The 22,174-nt window shown below is 38.9% G+C and overlaps 2 protein-coding genes across 7 annotated transcripts; both read right to left on the bottom strand.

Annotated features, from left to right (window-relative positions):
* Positions 1 to 626: 626 nt before the first annotated feature.
* Positions 627 to 9,762, bottom strand: LOC122969414 (histone-lysine N-methyltransferase SETDB1-A-like). Of its 2 annotated transcripts, none has more exons than XM_044335057.1 (9): positions 9,658 to 9,762; positions 7,278 to 7,452; positions 5,789 to 5,895; positions 4,859 to 5,644; positions 2,960 to 3,127; positions 2,635 to 2,836; positions 2,372 to 2,445; positions 1,800 to 1,990; positions 627 to 1,694 (listed from the first exon to the last, which is right to left on the bottom strand). In XM_044335057.1, the coding sequence occupies exons 2-9, from the start codon at positions 7,445 to 7,447 to the stop codon at positions 1,593 to 1,595; spliced, it is 1,800 nt and encodes a 599-aa protein (XP_044190992.1). In that variant the 5' UTR covers positions 7,448 to 7,452; positions 9,658 to 9,762; the 3' UTR covers positions 627 to 1,592. The 2 variants fall into 2 exon arrangements, with proteins under 2 accessions (XP_044190992.1, XP_044190991.1); XM_044335056.1 differs by lacking the exon at positions 9,658 to 9,762 and adding an exon at positions 9,445 to 9,627.
* Positions 9,763 to 11,027: 1,265 nt separating this feature from the next.
* On the bottom strand, positions 11,028 to 20,632 carry LOC122969416 (histone-lysine N-methyltransferase SETDB1-B-like). 5 transcript variants are annotated; one of them, XM_044335064.1, is made up of 9 exons: positions 20,115 to 20,632; positions 19,183 to 19,501; positions 16,081 to 16,195; positions 15,620 to 15,979; positions 15,199 to 15,339; positions 14,140 to 14,341; positions 13,900 to 13,973; positions 11,941 to 12,131; positions 11,028 to 11,848 (listed from the first exon to the last, which is right to left on the bottom strand). In XM_044335064.1, the coding sequence occupies exons 2-9, from the start codon at positions 19,195 to 19,197 to the stop codon at positions 11,747 to 11,749; spliced, it is 1,200 nt and encodes a 399-aa protein (XP_044190999.1). In that variant the 5' UTR covers positions 19,198 to 19,501; positions 20,115 to 20,632; the 3' UTR covers positions 11,028 to 11,746. The 5 variants fall into 5 exon arrangements, with proteins under 5 accessions (XP_044190999.1, XP_044190995.1, XP_044190996.1 ...); XM_044335060.1 differs by having other exon boundaries at positions 15,199 to 15,366; positions 20,115 to 20,616; XM_044335061.1 differs by lacking the exon at positions 19,183 to 19,501 and adding an exon at positions 16,782 to 16,865 and having other exon boundaries at positions 15,199 to 15,366; positions 20,115 to 20,616.
* Positions 20,633 to 22,174: the final 1,542 nt, after the last annotated feature.

Raw genomic sequence — 22,174 nt, 5'->3', positions numbered from 1 at the left:
GTTATATTGTTATTGTTATTGGCTGTTATTTTTGATGCATTCACATGTTAAGCAGTACTTAAACATTGGAGTCAGGATTTCATCAACTGCTTTATCTGCTTTTAGGTAGTTTAATCTAAAATAATGTATCAATTTGAGGTATTCACACTTATCAATTTAAGTAGTTCATCCTTAATGACCTTAGTTTGCTAAATTAGTGATAAAGTAGGAATTTTTATTTTGTATCTTTGTATGAAATGCTATTTGTTTAAGACATATCAACACATGGCACATGGTAGCCTCTCTACTCCTCTCCTAATAGGTGTTTTTTTTGTCCTAGAAATGTAGTGTGTTTTCACAGCTCTTCAGACATGCACTATGGTGTTTACTTTGAAGTGCATACCGGCTTTACTTGTTTTGGTTGGAGCAGTTGTGTCATCTCAGCTATATTACTGGAGGACAACGCTGCTATGTCTTCCACAGGTAGAGGTAGTTTCAATACAGTGGATGAAGCTTACATATGTAACAATTTATGTTTACTGCACAAGTTACAGGTACTTAGAGGCCTGTATACAGTGGCCTTACAAGGAGTAAAGTGGTAGACATGTTGGTGCACACAAGCAGAAAAAAGACAAGGGTGAACAGCGTTGAGAAATAATTTGTTTTTTTAATGCAACAACTCCGGAAATAAGGCTGATGAAACGTGCAAATATCAAGCCAATATACAATAATACAACAATAAAATGAAATGAACAATAAAATGTCAAACATTGTCACTTTTATCATTTACCAATTTAAACAAAAGACTAACAGGACTATATAAAGCAAAGAAATGATTGGAAATCAGATTGGATATTGAGAAAATGCTGATCCAGATGAGAAACTACAAACAACATCTCTGAATAAATGGTAATAAATATTTACAGTGCTCTTAAACTGCCTTTCTTACTTCCCAAAACTTGCAACACAGCAGCACAACATCCACAGTGGCAAATTTCAACACATGCTGATGATGTAGTACCTACTTTAACTTTTTCAGCTGCAGTTGCATATGTGATATATAAGTGCACCAATTAAAAACAGGAAAAAAATACTCGGATTGTCAGGCCACTTGTTAAGACTCAAATGTTACCGTTGATCCTCTCTGTGCGCGTTAAAATCAATGTTTTAATTCATAAAATATTTGGAATATACGGATTAAATGCTACATGGGCTTGGTCCGCCAAACTGTTAAAAAAAACAAGAAGAGGACACAGATATTCTTGTTGGCAGTTTCTTGTGTGAATATACAGCCACTTGAATATGCTGAAAAAGTCTGTTATAAGATAAATTAACATTTCTGTTGAAAATTACCATTCTTCATCGCTCACTATTTATTCAAAATTGTAATGATCCACCCAATAACTATCTGCACATTTGTACTAAAAAAAAAAAAGAACAAACGTTAGATCTGATTCACTCATATGAAATCATTTCATGACAGCAAATTCTATTTTGGGCTGAGATGGTTCCAGTTTATGTTTTCCAAAAAACAATCCATTGGCACACCACGTTGTTGTGATAGTTTTTTTCTAGACCCACATTATAGTTCACCTGTGTCTGTGGGCTTTTATTCAGTCATTTTTATCCTCTTCCTTACGCTTAATTTCCAAAAACCTCGCCACATGTTCCAGCCGCATAGAGCCTCGGTGGATCCACTCCTTATGTTGATCACCCTGGGTTTAAACACAAAAACTACATTATATCACAACAATCTAAATACAAATAACAGAAAAAGAACATAAGTAGTTTAAACAACAGCAACGTTACGTGATACTGACCTGAAAAACAACCTGTATCAAGCTGCAGTCGACCACCTGCACCTCACACCTCTGCTGGACTCCGTTTAATTCTGCATTAAGGCTCTGTCCAGGCCTGCACTGGGTTAAATGTGGGTACGGCCAGTCCTTTATGTATTGCCTCATGAAAGACTTGTGAGAGCTGTCTGGAATGTCGTCTACAGCATCTTCTACTGTTGGAGAAAAAACAAAACAAACACTGACACTCTTCTTACTGGGATGTCTGGCAGTGCAATAATAGGTACGTATAGATATAATAGTAATAAATAGCATTCATTACACAAAACATGAAAGCAAAAGTATCTATATACATATTTTTGGTCTTTTATCGTTCCTTTTGTTTGTGTTTGTGGGTGTGCGGATGGATGGTTAAGGAGCATTACAACAGGTTTTTTAATTGAAATTCTCCAATATAAGCCTGTTTCCAGTGTACGCCCGGTTGTTTCTACAGTTGAAGTTATAAAGGCCCAGTACGCAATTTGAGAATGTAGAGTAACTCACAGGGTTGATGGCCTTGGGTATAAAATAAGAAAGTATAAAACACTCAAACTTACATGGTCTGCACACCAGGTGAAGTAAAGGTAAGCCGACGTAAACAGGCGTGTGATCGTCAATAAAGACCAAGAACCTGGAAAATCAAATGATGTCTCATGTTTAATCAAATCTTAACTACAACGTAGTCTATTTCCATAGACTATGAGGTCTAATCTCTTATAAAAATGCTTGTACTCTTAAATAGAAATTTATCATAAACATTTCATTCATAGGGGATAGTGGTTCCATAGATTCAGTGATTAGCACACCCTCAAACACTCACCTTGCGTGGTTCTTCCTGCTGGGGAGCTCTGCCATAATACCAGGCCTGAACCGGAGCTCGTTATCTTGACACTTGACCACCACACGAGCACCGACATACAGCTGATCCACCTTTGGCACAGGCTGAAAAGCGATGTGGTGTCCAGAGACAAGGCTCTTCCCTTTCTCCTCAAAATTGATCTTGTATTTCAATCCACCATCATCTGCAAAAACAAACAATTTGTCACAACCTGTTTTTTTGTGGATTCAAACGTCGGGTCAGTGTGAAGCAGTGGCCAAAATAGAGGGGAACAAAACATGTATTGGTGTAGTTAGTTTGTCCTTACCCCTTTTTACAATTTCCATGATTTTTCCCCATTTCCAGCTCATGGCCCTCCTCCTGGCCAAGACCCTCATGCCCACAATGATCTTTTCTTGTGGCAGGCTAGGAGGGACCTTGGTGGCTTTGTCAGATGATTGGCAAAGAGTGGATACTATGCACACAGGCAATGCTCCTGTCAGTGCAAGAGGAACACAATATGTTAATATTAAAACCAATGAACTTGAGGCATTGGAGAAATCTATTCTGTATATACTGTATTTTTAAATGTAAAGAAAATATTTCACTTATACCTTTAGTGCTAATTAACATGTAAGTACAGACACACAGCTCCACTGGCATGGCTGTAGACTCTTAAGAATGGTCCCAAATTCATACTACATATTAATTCTAAGCAGGTTTTGAGTTTATAGTTTATTCACATCATTGATTATGGGCCATGGATAGCCTTGCAGCCAATTTTTCCCAGTCGTCACTCGTAGCAGCAAAAAATTCCCATGGCCCAAAAAACATCTTCCCTAGAGACCAGAATTGTAAAAGAGACGTCTGTAAAACTGTTGACAGGACACCTCGAACTGCAAACAAGGTAAATTATGACTTTTTCTATTATGAATTTTTTGGTTCTGTACTTGTAAAACTTTCCTCGAGCCGAGAAAAGCAATTTAAAAATATGTGACGTCATCACAATGTAAATCTACAGGCCAAGCAGGAACTTGCGGGCAGGGCCGATGGGGGAAGCACTATTCAGTAGGCCACACAATACGGAAGCAAACCTGGAAGCTAGAAACTTTTTTTGGCGTATGTGCCAGCCAGGCGATTCATACTGGACTGATTGGGCGCCATTTTTGGTATCCAGCTCTTATAATACGTCCATGGTCTCCATGTCTTACCGCTATGCAAAAGTGAAGCCAAAATATTTCCTTTCCGGGAGCTGCCATCTTGTTTGTGTGACATCATTTGGAGCCAGAGTCTGCGCAGTAGAGTTAGACGGCAGGATGACAGCCCGAGGGACAGGCTCCCTCACACCTCTTCCTAACATAATGCAAGCGAGCGAACTCTAGCAGATTGAGTGTGAAAAATTGTCCAGATATACTACAAGCAATGTCACAGCATTGAGTATCAGTGTGTCCAGTTACGAATCGGTGACAGCCGTCCCACCGCCTGAGGTTTGAGGTTTCACAGCTGTCAATCATGACGTAACAACCCCTTTTTATATCATGGAATACCTAATCAAAAACAAACTTATCATAAAAATGAGCACTTGGGCAACCATCAGCGTGATAAGAACTACCTAAAATGACAGAAATCATCTTTGGGAAAAATTTATTTTACGTGTACTTTTTTAGTTTGGCTCGTGTCCCCTCTGCTAACATGGATGCGGCGGGATTTATGACCTATACTTCAGCCAGCCACCAGGGGGCGATCGAGATGTTTTGGCTTCACTTTTGGGGTGCTGTCATGACGTACGTATTTATATACAGCCGATGATTCACACTGGAAAAGTAACAACATTCAGTAGACTCAAACCAGGCAGAATGTATACTGAACTTTTTTGAGTGTGGTGTGGGTGGACGCACCATTGTCGCATAATGCAACGGACAGTGTAAACACAGGAGGGAAAAACTGCACTTATAGAGGGCAGCATCACACACCTCATAGCTTCCAGCCTGCTTGAATCTCATTAAAAAAAAGAAACATCAACAGTCATCAACGTTTCTTTTTGAAGATGCTATAACGTCTGTCGCAGGAGGTTTTGGTAGTATGAGACGTTTAGTAAGCTTCATTTGTTGTATAACTGCAAAAACGGTATACCGTAATGACTAGCGTGTAGTGTATATAATATAGAATTTGTATGTAGCATGGATTTGAGACACAGCACACATAGTGTGTTGTTTTTTTTCATTACCGTTGGTGTTTGCTGGCTTCAGTGTTGGTGTATTGCTCTTGGCGTTGGTATTTCTGTTGCCTTGGGGTGTAGATGTTCCCCCTGTGTTGCTTCTGCCGTCAGTAGTTGTGCTGGCTTGGGGTGTTGATGTCTTCGATGTATTGCTCTTAGCATCGGTATTTGTGCTGGCTTGGGGTGTTGATGTCTTTGATGCATTACTCTTAGCATCGGTATTTGTGCTGGCTTGGGGTGTTGATGTCTTCAATGCATTGCTCTTAGCATTGGTATTTGTGCTGGCTTGAGGTGTTGATGTTTTTGTTGCCTGACTCTTCACAGCAGTATTTGCACTGGCTTGAGGAGTTGATGTTATGGTTTCATTGCTCTTAGTGTCAGTATTTACGCTGTTTTGAAGTGCTGATGTTTTGGTTGTGTTGCTCTTAGCAGGTTTTTCCTTATTTTGATCTGTCTTTCTCCTCTTATTTGCCCTCAAGAAACAATGATCCAAATCATCTGAGTCGTCTTCTGGTTTCCATTCTACATCAGAATCTGAATCACTTAAGGATTCATGTTCACTGTACTGATTCTGAGGTGTTGGTAGAAAATCAGCAATCTCACTTTTAGGAAGTCTGGTCAAGACCACCACTAATTCTCTCTTTAGATTAACGGAGCTTTTTTTGCCATTATCTCCATTTAGGTCAGCACTTTCCTCTCGCTTTGGGGGCAGAGGAGTGGGGCCGTTAGTAGCTGGAGGGCTAGGCACTTGAGTCTCAGAGAGAACAGACTCACATGGGGATGAAGGTATACTTCCTAGAAAGGAAAAAACAAACAGGTTAAATTATGTTTCAAACAAACTCCAAGAAGCCAATTTGCCTTGTTGAAAATGGCAGTTAGTGATGGACACAGACACACCAATTGTCTGTTTTTTCATTGACTCAATGATTTGCATCTTACCACAGCCATTGATATTATCATCGTCATCATCAGAATCTGTGTCTCTGTACTCCCACCCCAGCAAAGAGTATTGTTTCTTCACAATTGCTTCACATGCTGTCACAGACCTGCAAGACACCAACAACATTATCAAAGAGAACATGAACAAGAAAACAAAAAGAAGACAACTGTACTTCAAGGACAGAGGAGGGGAACTCCACACAAGAGACGAGGAGCCATGGCAGAGTGGAGAGCCCATTTGTAACAAGACAGAGGAAAGGTAAAGGCGCTAACATGATTGACAAGAACTTCTAAAAGACCAAACCAGCTTCATGTGTGGCTCAAGAATCAACTTTTCCTCTCAAATATCAGAGAGATACTTTTTTCTATTTTAAAGGAGCAATGGGGGATGAATTCTTACCTTTAAGACTAAGTGGAACAGAGATTTTTTGGTTGCCACAGTTAAGAGAATGGTTGCTTATATTAATTATTTATAATCTGAGCGATAATAAGGGGGTTGTCATATGTGGGGGCATATGACAGACTCCTCAGCCACACACTTCTCCGCTCTCTGTTAAAGAGCAGCTGCGATTGACACTAAAATGAGAATTGCTGGTCCACCTTAAAAGTCAGTCCACCTTAAGTGAACCTGGTCAAGTTAAGCTAACGTGTTGTTGCTAACTTCGGGGCTAACCCCCTTCGATAGATGAGTGTTTTCTTGAGGAGCTGCAGCATTTACTAACTGAAACGCAGTCTGTACTGTACATTTACTGCCAGATTGACAACTTACTGCTAAACTTTTCCTCTGCTCCGCTCGCGTTCACGTCACGTTTCTGCCGCTCGCCCTCTGCGCTCGCGCAACTACACACGCACATTTACACAAACACGCGCACTGCCTTATTACTTAACGGAGCAACGCTACTCTTGCAAAAACACGTAGATGTCCTTTGAAGAGCGAAGAGAGTGAAGATGACTAAAAAAATCCACAATAACGTGGAGTGGTGTTACACAGTATGCGAGAGAAAATCATTAATGATCGTCTGAAATTTTAGCAGCTGAATGAATATAGGGGAAACACTGTACTTATTTTGACAATTTCACAAAAAAACAAGCTGCATGGCTTTAGAAATTAGGCCAAATAATCTGTGATAGATGCACGAGCATATTAAATCTTGAGGCTGAATTTGTACTCCCACAACCCTGATCATGATGTTTTTCCCAGGATAGTCATTTATATCCAAAAGTGTGTGGTCGCCCTCTCTTTTTTTGTTATTTAATTGATTTTCACTTCATTTCATTTGGGTTTGACTATATGAGTTTTGCTTCTGCTGTCTTATGTGTTATTTGTGTCTTCTCAGTTTGCAGTTTCAAACTATGTAAATCAGCATTACAGATGCATTCATTCACAAACGCAGATGATTCTACACCAACACCAAGATATAAACTGTATTTTTGCATGAAGAATGGTTAGTATAAAGGTAGTAAAGCATAGAGTAGATTCAACACTCACTTGCAGAGCTTCAAGAGCTTGGCAGCTTGTTTTTCCCTCCTTTCCAGCAAAGACAGCAGCAGATTGCATTTCTCTAGCACATCTGGGGGGATCAGCACCATCTTCCTCACCCTCTCCCTGATCCAATTCTGGAGCTCCTCTTTGGTCATCTCCATCTCATCCTCCTCCATATTCACTGCAACACACAAAAGGTTTCATATGATGTGCTAAAGGTGAGGTGAACGGTAGTAGTGTAGTTTTGGTATCCCTCTTTTGCATGTCCCTTGCCTTCAACGTCAAAACAATTGTTTGCTTCAAGTAGGACTTCATTATTTGCAAATAAGTGTCCTCTCTCAGGCTGGAGATATACTTGATTTTTAACCACGCATACATGCAGACAACCGGCTGTGTCGTGAACACAGTTGTTCACATACTTGCCTTTATACTTTCCACTAGTGGGCACATGTTGTGGAAAAAAATCTTTCAGATAGGCCAATGAATCTTCAGGTCCTCCACAACATATAATTATTCACAAATAGTTAAAATACCCAAAAAGTCAAAAATCAATTCACACGATCAAGAAAAACACTGAAACAGTATCAATGTAAATAAAGATTTACTGTGTATCAAGTGTAATACAAGTAAACCGAGGGCTGGTTCATGAAGCAGGTCTCTAGGGTACATCCTGTTTTTCAAATTCTGGGGAATTTCCATCATCCCATCAAATGCTGGCCTCCCATGAATTATTATCAAACTTTAGGGATTTTACATTTCACTATCATTAATGTTCACGTTTGCAACATTTTACCTACTGGTAATTTTCCCCCCAGTTATCTGGTCCTGTGCTGGCAGTTTACCCTATCACATCTTGTTGTTCAGACATTCAAGGCCTTTTAACCACAACTCCTACAACTTGGCCTGGTGTTAACTTACTGCATATCACATGGGCCTTCACTTCATGCTCTGCTGTAGTACACACACACTTTATAATGGAACACACACACATTTTATCATGATTGGCCGTTATACAAATATACTATATTGACTAAAAGAAAAACACACTACACACACCACAGAACTAAGGATATGTATATATAGAACTTCCAGATTTGCATGATATGAAATCTGCCAAAAAACACAAAGAACAAGAAGTAAGATGTGAAAAATAAACATGGCGACATTCGAGGAGGTTACTTCTTTGTTTATTCAAGCATATTTGTCACTGTGCAGCAGCAATGACACATCAATGCAATAACGGGTAATTGCAGACTCGGTCTATTAACTTGTCTTCAAAACTTTCCACAGTTGTTGTCGCTGCTTTCGTGACCTCTGACCCTGTCACATGCCCATACTTCCCCTACCATTCATGTGCGTGTTGCATCTTGCAGACACGTAATTTCATTTCTACGAACGTGCACAATGACACTCAACACGGACACAGGATACACAAGATAGCTATCACGTGCAAGTGAAAATGTAGTTAAAAGCAAGTATATCTCAGGCCTTAATATATCAATTGTTTTGATTATTGCAAGAACTTGTATTCAATGTCAATAATTCAGAGGTGTTAGCCTACTAAAGTCCCCCTCCATTCAAAAATATGTTTTTCTTCTTGTTACTTCAGTTTGAGCTTCACTGTGCAGATTGTTGTACAGAAGGATGACAAATTAAAGGAAGAACCATCATTAAGTGTCTTAGTATGTTATTATGTTGAATGTATCAACCAATTGAAAGTGAAGCAATGCCTGTTATGTTATCTTTATTTCATTATGATGCCCAAGTGTTTTTCTTTTATTGTCTTAATGTCACAGATGTTGTAAGAAACGGTTTCTGTATATAAATAAATTCAATTAAAAAAAGTACGGGTTGTGCTTCTCAATCTAACAAGATATCTAAAAACAGAGCTGTAGACTGTTTAAAAGTGATCAGTTTTAATAATACAGACTGTACTGAACAAAATAACAATAATGAAAGTGTTTCACTCGTCTGATTTAATTCAGCCATACAAAGTGTAACACCAACGGTTGCCCAGCTGATGTCGCCATTTTGACTGTGATGTTTCGAAACAAGTGAACGATTTGCAATGCAAATATTCATTTAATGCTTAAGAAAGCACAAAATCAACAATCCACCATCACTACTGTTTTCACATTCATCTGTCGAAAGTGGGAAGTTTCTGTGTGCTCACTGAAAGTCGCAGGTACAGCTTCATCCACTGACTGAGTTGTCTCCGATGTTAAGGTAAGTTAGCGGTTTTGAGCTGTTCTTTTCCGGGCGTCAGTAAGAATATCCGAGATACATTTGCCAAACTCATTGGTTAATCCTCATCCTTAAAGTCTTTTCTCTCGGAAAAGTGAAACAATGTGTTCCTAAATACCTTAAAATAAGATTTAAACCTCACCTTTGTGTGGCTTGTCTAAGTCCTACGGTGTAAGGTGTACTGTCGAGTGTTGTCCCCTGTCCTGTCTTCTTCCTCGTGTCATCGTGCGGCTGCGCAAAGCCGTGACGTGCTCAATGCTGCCCCCCCGTGTCCGTCCAAATAACCAACAAGTCCTGCCTGTTAGCCTTTTTTGCCACTTTCTTCAAAACAGTATGTAGATACAAATCTATACAAAACATTTATGAAGTAAATGATAAAATATTGATATATAAATACACTGTATTTTCCACCAGGTAGGCCTATACTATGTCAAAACTAATGCAAGTCTAGTCAATTTTATTTGTATAGCCCAATATTACAAATCACAAATTTGCCTCAGGGGGCTTTACAAACTGTACAGCAATGCAACATCCTCTGTCCCCCAAAAATAACATTTAAAGGGGAGAAAATGGAAGAGCCACAGTGAAGGGATCGGTCTCCCAGGATGGACCGACATGCAATAGATGTAAGCCAAATTACAGAAATACAGCATGGAAAACAGGGTAACAAATTTATAATGGACTTATAATATATATATTAAGAATGTGTTGTCAATACAACAGCCCTACAGCCAAATTACCATTAAGTTTAATCACCACTACACAGTGATAAAGTAGGAACCTTTCGTTTGTATGTAATACTTTTTATTTAAGACATATCAACACATGGCTTAGCAGCCTGTGAGGGAAAATATTGTATGAATGCTTGTGTGAACTTGTGAAAGGTTCAAATGATTAGTGGTAGTCATAGAAATCATGTTTGTGTGTCTGAGCAGTATGTTCCCGAGTGAAAGAGAAACAAAGAACATCTGTTCATTGTGAAACAGATCCTGCCATGTCTTTTTTGGTATAATGTAATCATGTGTAGAGTAGTCACATCACCTACAGGTTAGTGTGAAACAGGTTAATAAGTATTCGCTCCATTGTTCAGGGCTCACTCTTCTACAGCATCTCCACCCCTTTAATTGGTGTTATGTCCTAGAAACATAGTGTTTTTATAGCTCTCTAGACATGCACAATGGTTTTACTGGCTTTACTTGTCTTGGTTGGAGCAGTTGTATCATCTCAGCTATACCGGAGGACAACGCTGCTTTGTCTCCTACATGTGTGTATTTAACTGTCCAGGTGGAGGTAATTTCAATACAGAGAATGAAACTCACATATGAAACAATTTATATTTACTGCACATGAAACCAACATTACATCTGAATTTCAGGTAGATTTCAACTTTTAGGTTTCTCTGTAAAGTTACAGATACTTAGAGGCCTGTATACAGTGGCCTTACAATGAGTGAAGTGTTGGTGCACATGTTGGTGCACACAAGCAGAAAAAAAGAGACAAGGGTGAACAAGGTTGAGAAATAAGATTGTTTTTTTTTTAATGCAACAACTCTGGAAATGAGGCTGAGGACACTTGCAAATGACAAGCTAATATACAATAATATGTCAAAAAAATAAAATAAACAATAAAATGTCAAACAATCAATGTTACTTTATTTATTTACAAATTTAAACAAAAGACTACCAGGCTGGATGTGGGAAACTACATAAAAGCAAAGAAATAATTGGAAATCAGATTGGATATTGAGAAAATGCTGATCCAGACGAGAAACTATGAACACCGTCTCTGAATAAATGTACAAAAAAAACAAAAACAGAATTAAAATTATATGGACTTCTAAGTGGATTTGAGTACCATGAGAATTACTGACTTGTTTTGGTTATGCAGTATTTTTAATTTTACCCTGTATATTTACAGTGGTCTTAATCTGCCTTTCCTACTTCCCAAAACTCACAACACAGCAGTACAACATCCACACTGGCAAATTTCAACACATGCTGATGACGTAGCACCGTCTTTCACTTTTTCAACCGCAGTTGCATGTGCGTTATATAATAGAAACGCATCAATAAAAAACAAAAAAAAAGAAAAAAAAAATATTATTAAAGTCATGTTTCCCAAAAAACAATCCATTGGCACATCATGTTGTTGTGACAGTTATGGAAACTGAACTTGGACTTTTCCATTTTCCAGACCCACATTATAGTTCGTCCGTGTCTGTGGGCTTTTATTCAGCCATCTTTATGCTCTTCGCCACTCTTCAATTCCAAAAATCTTGCCATATGTTCCAGCCGTATGGAGCCTCGGTGGATCCACTCCTTATGTTGATCACCCTGGGTTTAAACACAAAAACTACTTTATATCACAACAACCTAAATACAAATAACAGGAGTTGAAAACAACAGCAGTGTTACATGATACTGACCTGAAAAACAACCTGTATCAAGCTGCAGTCGACTACCTGCACCTCACACCTCTGCTGGACTCCGTTTAATTCTGCATTAAGGGTCTGTCCAGCCCTGTACTGGGTTAAATGTGGGTAAGGCCAGTCCTTTATGTATTGCTTCATGAAATACTTGTGAGAGCTGTCTGGAATGTCATCTAAAGCGTCTTTCACTGTTGGAGAAAAAAAACAAAACAAACGCTGTGACTTTTCAACAGTAACAACAGTGTAACAGTAGCTACGTATAGATATAATAGTAATGAACAACATTCATTGACTAAAACATGAAAGCAAAAGTATATATACGGTGGGGTCCAAAAGTCTGAGACCACTTTGAAAATTATCTAATATTTTTACATAAGCCTGGAAATAATCAGAAAGTTTGAAGTTTGACTTAACTCCTTTGTACAAAAGGTCAGATTTCCTTGAGTTGTATCCCTTCCATTGAATCATTAAATATGGCTGTGCCTCAAGTTTCTGGCAGATCACTGCTCACTAAGTAGCACTGTAGTTGGAAAACATGGCATCAGAACTAAGTGAAAGTGTCAGAAGTCAAATTGTTGTTCTAAGAAAAGAGGGGCTTTCTCAGCGTCAAATCATGGCTAGACTAATGGTTTCTAAGGGGGCAGTGCATGGAACTCTAAAACGCTTTGCAGAAACTGGATCAGTTGTATCCAAAGGAAGATCAGGCAGACAAAAAGTGACCACACCATCAGAAGATCAATACATAGGATCCAATCAGCCAAAGTACAGTCAAAAGAAAGCTGTCTTGTTGTGGTCTCAAAGGACGAGTAGCAGTTTCTAAACTATTTCTCAGGAGGGGAAACAAGGCCAAATGCTTGGGGTGGACTAAGAAATACCAGCATTTCACAGTGGATGATGGAAAAAAAGTCCTATTTACTGATGAATACAAGTTTGAGATTTATGGCAGTTACAGAAGGTTGTATGTAAGGAGACAAACAGGAGAGAGAATGATACTGCACTGTATGAGACCGACAGTTAAACATGGTGGTGGGAATATTCAAATCTGGGGGTGTTTTGCCGACTCTGGAGTTGGACACCTGCAGCGAGTTGACTACATCCTGACCAAGGAGAGGTGCCACTCCATTCTTCAGAGACATGCTATACCCTCTGGTTTGCTGCTTTGTGGAGAAGGATTCATACTGCAGCAGGATCATGACCCCAAATACATCTTAAAGCTTTGCAAGAACTACTTGAAGACCAACAAAGACCAAGGAGTCCTGACTGTCACAGACTTTCTTCCACAGTCACCTGACCTCAACCCCAATGAATGAACTTATGGGGGCACTTGAAAACTGAGAAAGCCGAGCATCGTGTGACAAATTACAAGAAGCTCATGCTGGGATAACATGAGTCATCGGGTTTTGCATAAATTTGTGGGGTCATGCCAGCTTGAGTGCATGCTGTCATTTCAGCAAAAGGGGGATATATTCAGAAGATATTCTGAAATTCATGGAAATCTTTCAAAGAATTCACTCAAATTGTTAAGCTGATATTATCATTTGTAAGGAAAAAAATAGTATTAGTAGTATTTGTCTTGTACTTGTTGATAGTAGTCGTTACACCGCAGAAACTTAGAGCAACGGACTGAGGAGTATGACATGACTGTTCTAGTACTGATGGATTTAGTGCTGTGGAAATGTACATTACACTGAATTCATCAAGACATCAAGTAGACAGAGAGAAAGTTCCTAATAACAGCGAATCAAAGCAGGAGCAAATCATAAAACTAAAATATTTTGATATATGTAAATGAGAAATAATTAAAATTCTCTCCTATAAACCTGTTTCCAGTGAACGCCTGGTTGTTTCTGCAGTTAAAGTAATAAAGGCCCAGTACGCAATTTGAGAATGTAGAGTAACTCACAGGGTTGATGGCCTTGGGTATAAAATAAGAAAGTATAAAACACCCAAACTTACATGGTCTGCACACCAGGTGAAGTAAAGGTAAGCCAACGTAAACAGGCGTGTGATCGTCAATAAAGACCAAGAACCTGGAAAATCAAATGATGTCTTATGTTTAATCAAATCTTTACTACAGCGTTCGGTATAATTTCTAAAAATGTTTGCATTCTTAAAGATAAATTTATCACAAACATTTCATCCATCGGGGATAGTGTTTCCATATATTCAGGGATAAGCACACCCTTAAACACTCACCTTAAGCGGTTCTTTCTGCTGGGGAGCTCTGCCAAAATACCAGGCCTGAACCGGAACTTGTTATCTTGACACCTGACCACCACTCGAGCACCGACATACAGCTGCTCCAGCTTTGGTGGATGGTCAAAGGCGATGTGGTGTCCAGATACTAGGCTCTTCCCCTTCTCTTCAAAACTAACCTTGTACTTCAACCGTCCATCTTCTGCAAAGAAAAAAACGTCAATGAACGGCAGCTACATTTTTGTATATAAAGTAAATTTCTGACAAGGTCCTTACTTTTCATTCTTTCTCTCTTTATTTCTGTATGAGATAATGTATCTATAATGACAATGGGATGCCTAAGATCACAAAATAATTATATATCAGTGTTTTCAAAATCTTTTGGCTGTGCTGAGTATTACACTGCATGGGTATTTGCAGTGATTTTACAGGTTTCCTTTTCTTTTTTTACTGTTTTTTTATTGGGCTTGTGATTAGCGCTGGATCGGTAACGTTTAAGGAATTAGTTTTGGAGTAGATCTGATGGGGACAGTAGCCTTAAAACTGCAGTGTGTCATAAGATCAACTATTTTTATTTGATTAGCAAATACATATACTTTAAAGCTGTCTCTTGAGTCGTCTAAATTTCCCTCACTTGAATGTAGCATACTGTATCAACTACATGCTCCTACAATATAAAACACAGGCGGATCCTTCCACATTTTGACTACTGTAGGTCAGAGTAGAAGAATTACAATTAAAAACAAAGGGTAAAAGTACAGATATTTCTCACTTGGCTAAAAAAAAAAAAAAGGAAAAAAAGCTTGAGATTGGACAGAAGAGAGAGAAAGATGGAAAATGAGGGCAGAGGGAGAAGAGAGACTGGAGGATAGACAGAGGAAGAGTGAAAGAAAATATGTTAATATGACATCACTTCCAGTAAAGCTACTAAATGTTCTGTAATTATTTACCTACATAAGTAGTATATTTTAATGCGGGTACTCCCGACCACTGCTATCCCATGTAAGATTTTCTAGATCTGCCGCTGCATTTTTGCGCCCAAGGTAAGTTTTTTCTTACCTTTTGTAACTATCTCCACTATTTTCCCTCGTTGCCATCTCATGCGCCTCTTCCTGGTCAGCACCATCATGTCCACTTTGACCTCTTCCTCTGGCAAGTCGGGACGGATCTTGGTGGTTTCATGAGAACAATGGCCAAAAGCTGATGATTCAATTATGGGGTTAGGTTCTGTCAATATGGAAAAAAGACAAAATGTGTAGCGTACAACAAACCTAGGAGCTTGAAGGATTGCCAAATGTAAGTGGAAATAAATATGTAACATTTTTCTGTTGATAAAAAAATCTAAATATCCACAAACCCAACCAGAAAAAGAGGGACACCTTTAAAAATGTCATGGAGTGAGTGGAGGTTCATTCAGTATTTTCATCTGTGAGTGGTAGTAGTGATCATGTTTATGTCATGGTGTTGTTTGTGGAATTACCATGGGTGTTCTTGTTGTTGTTGTTACTGCTCGTTTGTGGTGCAGGTGGTCTCGTTGTTTCAGTCTTAGTGGGTTTTACAGTTTTCTTTTCATTGTTTGAGGCTGAGAAATCAGAATCACTAGAATCATCCTCTGGTTCCCACTGCATATCTGAATCCGAACTGCTGTGGGATTCGTCTTCACTGTAGAACTGCTGAGGCGTCGGTGGTCGAAGAGCCCTGATCTTATATTCAGGGAGTCTGATCAGGACCACCACTGCTTTTTTTACGCTGAGAGAGTCACAACCATCTTCCACGTGTGTCCTCTTGCTGGGAGTCTCATTTGTTGAGGGAACAGATTCACACAGGGATTCAGACATATCTTCGATAAAGAAAAACAAAAGCACTGGTGAAATAGTGGCATCCAAACAAACAATGGTAAAAAATGTTGCTTTTTAATTAACATAGTTATATGTGTCTTACCATCATCATCATCTTTTTCTTTTTCAGACTGCATCTTTCTCCTCTTCTCTACCCTCTCCCCGAACTCGTGCAGCTCCAGCATTCTCGGCTGCATCTCATCCAGCTCCATATTCCTCTGCAACACATACAAGGTGTCAAATAATGACGTGCAATAAAGTAGATCCCTCATGAGACTCTACTTGCTGTGACAGTGGATGTGCCAGAGGTAAGGTGCATAAGAGCTCAACCAACATAACAGCATGAACAATATATTGTCCGCATTCATCTTATTCATGCAGATACTTTGTGTACTTATAGCCCTATTTGGCTATGTATCGGGTGAGATAGTCACCAACACATCTACTTTAAATCGAACACAAAACAGGTAATTGGAGTATAGTATCCTTATCTCTACCGGAAACCTGTCCCCACAAAAACAGGAAATGTCATGTGTGGTGGCCTCAGCTTTACACAGAAGAACTACTCTGCAGAGACTGTAAATGTGATCGCTGTTATTAGTCTTTGGAGCCATTTCTAACCAAACTACTGTGACCAAACTCTTCGTAACGAAAGATCATCTCACCCAGTGTAACCGTGTGGCTCATTGACGTGTCTTTAAGATATGTCAGGCTTTGCATGCACACTCAACACGGGTCAAATTCATCGTTGGTTTGGCTATGGACATGAGATTTGTTGACGGTAAGAAAAATATAGAAAATCACCTTTACTACAATCATGGTAAGCTCCTCATCACTAAGCAAACACTTGGCATATACAGTATATTTAGTCTGGTAAGTTTAAAGAAACTGTGGTAAAGAAAGTGAAATTTGTTTGAGTAAATTCAATGTGTCGTAATTACATAAACTAATCTTTAATAACCACATTTAAGGAATAATCTGTTCTGGTTGTGAATGTTATGCACGTATGTCAAAATATCTGATTTTTAAAAAAAATGCTGATACCAATATCAGCCTCAAAATTCCAGTATTGATCAGCCCTATTGAACTGGTAAATGCTTGTCTGTGTCAACTGAATACAAGTTGACTCATATGTTAAGTGTACATTTTCAACATGATAGGATAACAGGAGCTTTGGTGTGTTTTGACCAACGATTATCCACTTTTATCACAAATCTTGCTTGTATTAACGTCATTCAACTGTGAGAATCTGTCAGCTCACATACAACGTTAATAATAAGAATTTACCAGATGCACACTTACTGTAAAACTTTAAGTTAACCTCAATCAATCAATCAATCAATTAATCATTCAATCATTCAATCAATCGTTTAATGACCACACGACCGAGGTCAGTGGAATTTGCTTTCAGTACAGCATATAGGGAAGCTCATAACACTGTGTCAGACATAGAACAGATAACAGCTTAACACAGGACCTGCACAACAGACAATATACGCAAATTTACACAACAATATTTACAGACAGTATATACATTGATATGACAGTTTAAAGTGTAGGTGCATCTGACAGGGATTATTGCAAAGATTATTGTAAAGTGTTCAGGCTCCTTATGGCAGTGGGGAAGACGCTGTGTTTGAAACAGGATATTTTGATGGACAGGGATCTATAGCGCCTCCTGTGGGGCATCAGATGGAACAGGTGGTGAGCAGGGTGAGAGGCGTCAGAGATTATTTTATTTGCCATTAACCTAACGTCATGACATAAAACAACGCTGAAGTTAGGTTGTGATTCCCAGCTTCCAATTCAGTAATGCAAAAAAGGGAGATTTCACTGCTTTTTCACATCTTTTTAAGACAGTTTCAGATTTGTGAAACAATAGCAAAAGACAAGTAAACGGGAAAAGCACAGAGAATTGGGGGGGGGGGTTAGCAGCAAGCAGCAATGATCAGGGTCCAAGCAGATTGGGAGCATTTGGATGCTTGTTTCGAGTGTATTGTCAAATAAATGAGACTTGTGGAGATATAGATTTTAATTGATTTGGTTTATTTTAATTTTAATATAGTGACAGACTTCTGAATTGACCATAATTTGCAGTGAGGCAAACATCTGTCACACATCGGTGAATGTGCTGAAAAAATTTCAGCTCTCTCGGGCCTACGGTGAAATTTAAATGATTTTTGGAAGTTCTGACTGCAATACTGATGAACATGACCGTACAACATGAAAAATGTTTTACTCCAATCCACACAGCTAATTATGATATAAACTTTTCACATTTGTGGAGCCCACTAGTGGTAGAATATCCCAGGACTGTGCAGCGAAGCTTAGACCAAGCATCTGAACACCTACACCGAGGTTGGTTACAATAGCTTAAAAACGGTATGAAATATCAAAAATCTGAACAAGTACTAATTTTCAGGCTCGGTCCAGATATGCTATGTGCCAAATTTGATGCCAATTGCTCAAAATGTGTAGGCGGAAGAGTGAAAAACGGCGGCGAAAATTGGCTTGGCTTATATGGATAGATTCATCTGGACCTACAGAAACCAGGAAAAAAAAAGAATTTTGTATTTGAGCGCCACCATCTGGCCGATCGGTATAATATAACCATAATAATATAATCTTATATCTAATCTAATATATAATCTTTTTTTGTCTAAGTGGTGGGTGAGATTTCCAGCCTATCTGCCAAGTTTGGGAACAGCTTCGCTGCTTGGACCCCGACTTAGAAGGAAAAGGGAAGTAGAGAGGGAAAAGTAAAATGACAGATGAAGAACAGGGACAGGGTGGAAGCTATGCATGTAACTATGAGTGACAGAAACGCAGGAATAGGTGAAAGAGGAGATAGAAAGTAAAAGAAGGAAAAAAAACAAGGAAAGTAAGATAGACAGACATGTACAAAATGTAAGAGGGCAAAGAAGACCGAAGGAACTTGAGACAAAAGTGGGACATACAAATGACGAATGAGAATAGCAGGAAGAAACAAAGACAGGCTTACATATGTAGGTTTTAGTGGTAGTTAAAGGGCTTCATAGGAACTTGAAACAATAGTAATGGCAGTAGTTATATTAAGAATGCAATCAAAAGTTGTAGCAGTACTTTCTAGTATTGACAGTAAGAGGATGGGAAACTGAGAAATACTACTTCTGACCCAAAAGCAGACTCTGACTAAAAAAGCAGGAGCATTAAAAGCAGAGTTTACCTTATCAGCAGCCATAACACATGACACCAACAGGGTAAATAGGTAGAGGGTTAAGGCAGGCAGGAAAAAGCTAAAAAAAAAAAACTAGCGTAGTTCAAAATCACAATTGCAGGCAGGCGGTTTCAGGCAAAACAGGTTTTAATGCTACAACTAGGAGACATGATACACAATGTGGCAAATGACCAGGCTACTGTGAAGGTCTACAGTATTAAACTCTTTGGATAATGGGGTAATGAGGATCATGTGTGCAGGCAGGTGCAAGTCAGGTGAAGGTAGGAACACTGAGGACAACTGGTGTGCAGGAGAGAAAGAGCAGGGTCTGAAATGATGGCAGATGTTAGTGGACAGATTGATTTCTCAATCAAATAATTCACAATCAAAAGCTTTTCACAAAAATGTCTTCATATATAGATCAAATGAAGAACAAGTACACTAATGGCTGTGTTTTAAAAAGGGATACTCTAGTCCAGATTTGACAAATGTAAGTATAGTGGTTTTTGATCAGGACCAGGTCTGATGTGGTCTAGATGTGGAAAAAAAGCAGTGAAATCTCCCCTTTTTTGCATTTTCACAAATAGAATAAAGGTTTCAAAAATCTGAAACTGTGTCTTAAAGAGTCTTTAGCCTCTCTGGGATAATCAAGTCCAGATTTTACCAGTCTAAGTATAGTGGGTTTTGATCTAGATCTGGCCCAATGTGGTCTAGATGTGGAAAAAAGCAGTGAAATCTCCCTTTTTTGCATTTTCACAAATAGAATAAAGGTCCAGATTTTACCAGTCTAAGTATGGTGGTTCTTGGTCTAGACGTGAAAAAACAGTGAACTTCACCTTTTTAGCATTGCTGAATCGAAAGCTGCTAATCGGAAGCTAACTTGAACGTTGTTAACATAAACACACTTCAACGTAATACTTGCACCAACACTAGCAGCTTACCTGCTATTGTGTCCTGCTTCTCTGCTTCACAGACACAGAAGTCAAGTCACACCACAATGCAAACTGGGTTTTTTAAAGTTTTTTTGAAGTGTCGATTGATTTAGGCAGCACCTGGAGCTAACCGCAGGCTAGCATAACGCACTAGCTAGTGGTAAAAACAAAACGCTTTCAAGAAACTCAGTCTCGATTCTGTGTCACGACTGACTGCAGGTTATCCAACGGGATTTGCACCGCAATATTGCTATGGAAAAAACTATATTAAGCGGACTTAACGTGAGGCATAACTTCCTCTATTTCAGACCTCTGCTAATGTTGTTGTGTTGTGATTCTTCTTCGTCTTCTTCTTTGGTTGTTTAATGGTGGTTGGCAAATAGCTTTTAGGTGCATTACCGCCAACTTCTGGATTGGATCAGAACAGTTACTACACTATAACATTAAATTCTCCTATTAATTCAGGTGTTTCTTAAAATCTGGAAATTGCTCTGTGACCTACAGCTCCTGAACTCTTCTGCAACATTTCTCTACTACCAGGTGTCATGTGATTCATTTGGAGCCTTGTTGATATTGATATCTAGCACAGTATAAAATGCATGCTCCACTGTTTCCTGTAGTTTAATGTACTGTTCAGACCGGTGTGAGCCAACCTCGTCCCTTGATATAATGTCCTCTTCCTTTCTATTTCTATTGCCTCCTCTCATTTCTCCTACTTTTCCCTGAATTATGTAGTAGTATCAGCCCTTATTTCCTATATCTCACTCTTCCTGTCAATTCTTTTTCCATTTTTGATTTGATTATACTTTTAACCTCAGTCTTGCTATATTTTACAACCATACTAATTTGTCTTTTTTCATGTTGTTCCTTTTGCATATTTATCTGCCAGCTCATTTCCATCCACATCGCTGTGTCTGCTGTTGCCACTTCTTCTTAGTCTTCTTTCCCTGTGACTGATTCTTCTTCGTGGTGTTTTATGCTGGTTGGCAAATGACTAAATGGTGCATTACTGCCACTAACTAGTACGGATGGTGGATCTGGAAAATAAACCCAAGTGACAATCACTCTTGTTAGTGGAGAATAAAAACATACAGTAGAGTCCAAACTTTTGACTGGTGCTGTAGATCCACAAAAATAGCCTCAGAAACTCGGAGGCTGCATCACAAATAAAAGACAATCCATGCAAATATATTTATTGTACAAAACAACTAAAGCAAAAATAAGAAAATGACTCTGTCATTTAAATGATTGTGTTCATTCAGATCCTTTTCCATCTCATTTCTGTATCTTATCACTTATGATCAATACCGCACTTGCACACCAATGTGAAATATAATGTGTAGTCATATATATCTGTATTTGTCTCTCTCTTATCTTCATCTTCTCTCTCATTTTATTGTATACTGAAGAAGCCAAATTTCACCGCCTTCAGTGCTGCCATCTGCTGTGTCGCCGTGCATGTGACAATAAAATCTCATGAATCTTGAGTCTCTTCTGTGTGACACGCAAAAGCAGGAGTTCAGTGCTCTGTCTGAGTGCTGCAGTCACAATATTTACTCTCAGGAATAGGAGCTGTAGGATTTCTCATCCCCAAGGGGATAAAATATAACAGTGCAGTACCAGAGTGGGGTGTTTCACGAGTCTTGAGAGAAACATATTCAGTAGCAGCTGCTCCATTAACAGCCTATTCCATGTACAGTTTACACTGGACAATCAACCCCTGGACACAGACATGTAGTAGCTTTACTAAGTTTAATTTAGCAGTATAAACAAATATATCATTATAAATATAAATGAATAGCTCTTAAGATTGAGAACATGATAGGGTCATCACTTCTTCTGACTGAGTTCTTCGACTTTCCAATGAAATAGTTCTTGTTGTAAACACTCAAATACACCTGATACACGTCTTATGACTTTCATGAGAGTGTAATAATGATTTCCTTTTGTTTAAAAGTGGCTTGACCCCTGTATGTGTCCTGTAGAGTCTTGTTACACACAGATTTCCCTCTCCTCGCCCTCAGGTTATTTGCTCCTCCTGGTAGGTGGAGGTGGAGATGGAGCCGTAG

The sequence above is a fragment of the Thunnus albacares genome, chromosome 19 (assembly GCF_914725855.1).
Source record: "Thunnus albacares chromosome 19, fThuAlb1.1, whole genome shotgun sequence".
NCBI classification, from domain to species: Eukaryota; Metazoa; Chordata; class Actinopteri; order Scombriformes; family Scombridae; genus Thunnus; species Thunnus albacares.
Note: the sequence above shows the minus strand (reverse complement) of the source record. Positions and strands in the feature narration are given on the sequence as shown.

What these genes read in the sequence shown, in the direction of transcription:
- LOC122969416 (XM_044335060.1), bottom strand. An exon ending in AGCAGAAAGAACCGCTTAAG is followed by an intron (nt 13,974 to 14,139) that starts GTGAGTGTTTAA and finishes TTGATTTTCCAG; the next exon opens with GTTCTTGGTCTTTATTGACG. An exon ending in TGATACAGGTTGTTTTTCAG is followed by an intron (nt 11,849 to 11,940) that starts GTCAGTATCATG and finishes GTTTAAACCCAG; the next exon opens with GGTGATCAACATAAGGAGTG.
- LOC122969414 (XM_044335056.1), bottom strand. An exon ending in TGATAATATCAATGGCTGTG is followed by an intron (nt 5,645 to 5,788) that starts GTAAGATGCAAA and finishes TTTCCTTTCTAG; the next exon opens with GAAGTATACCTTCATCCCCA. An exon ending in CATGGAAATTGTAAAAAGGG is followed by an intron (nt 2,837 to 2,959) that starts GTAAGGACAAAC and finishes TTGTTTTTGCAG; the next exon opens with ATGATGGTGGATTGAAATAC.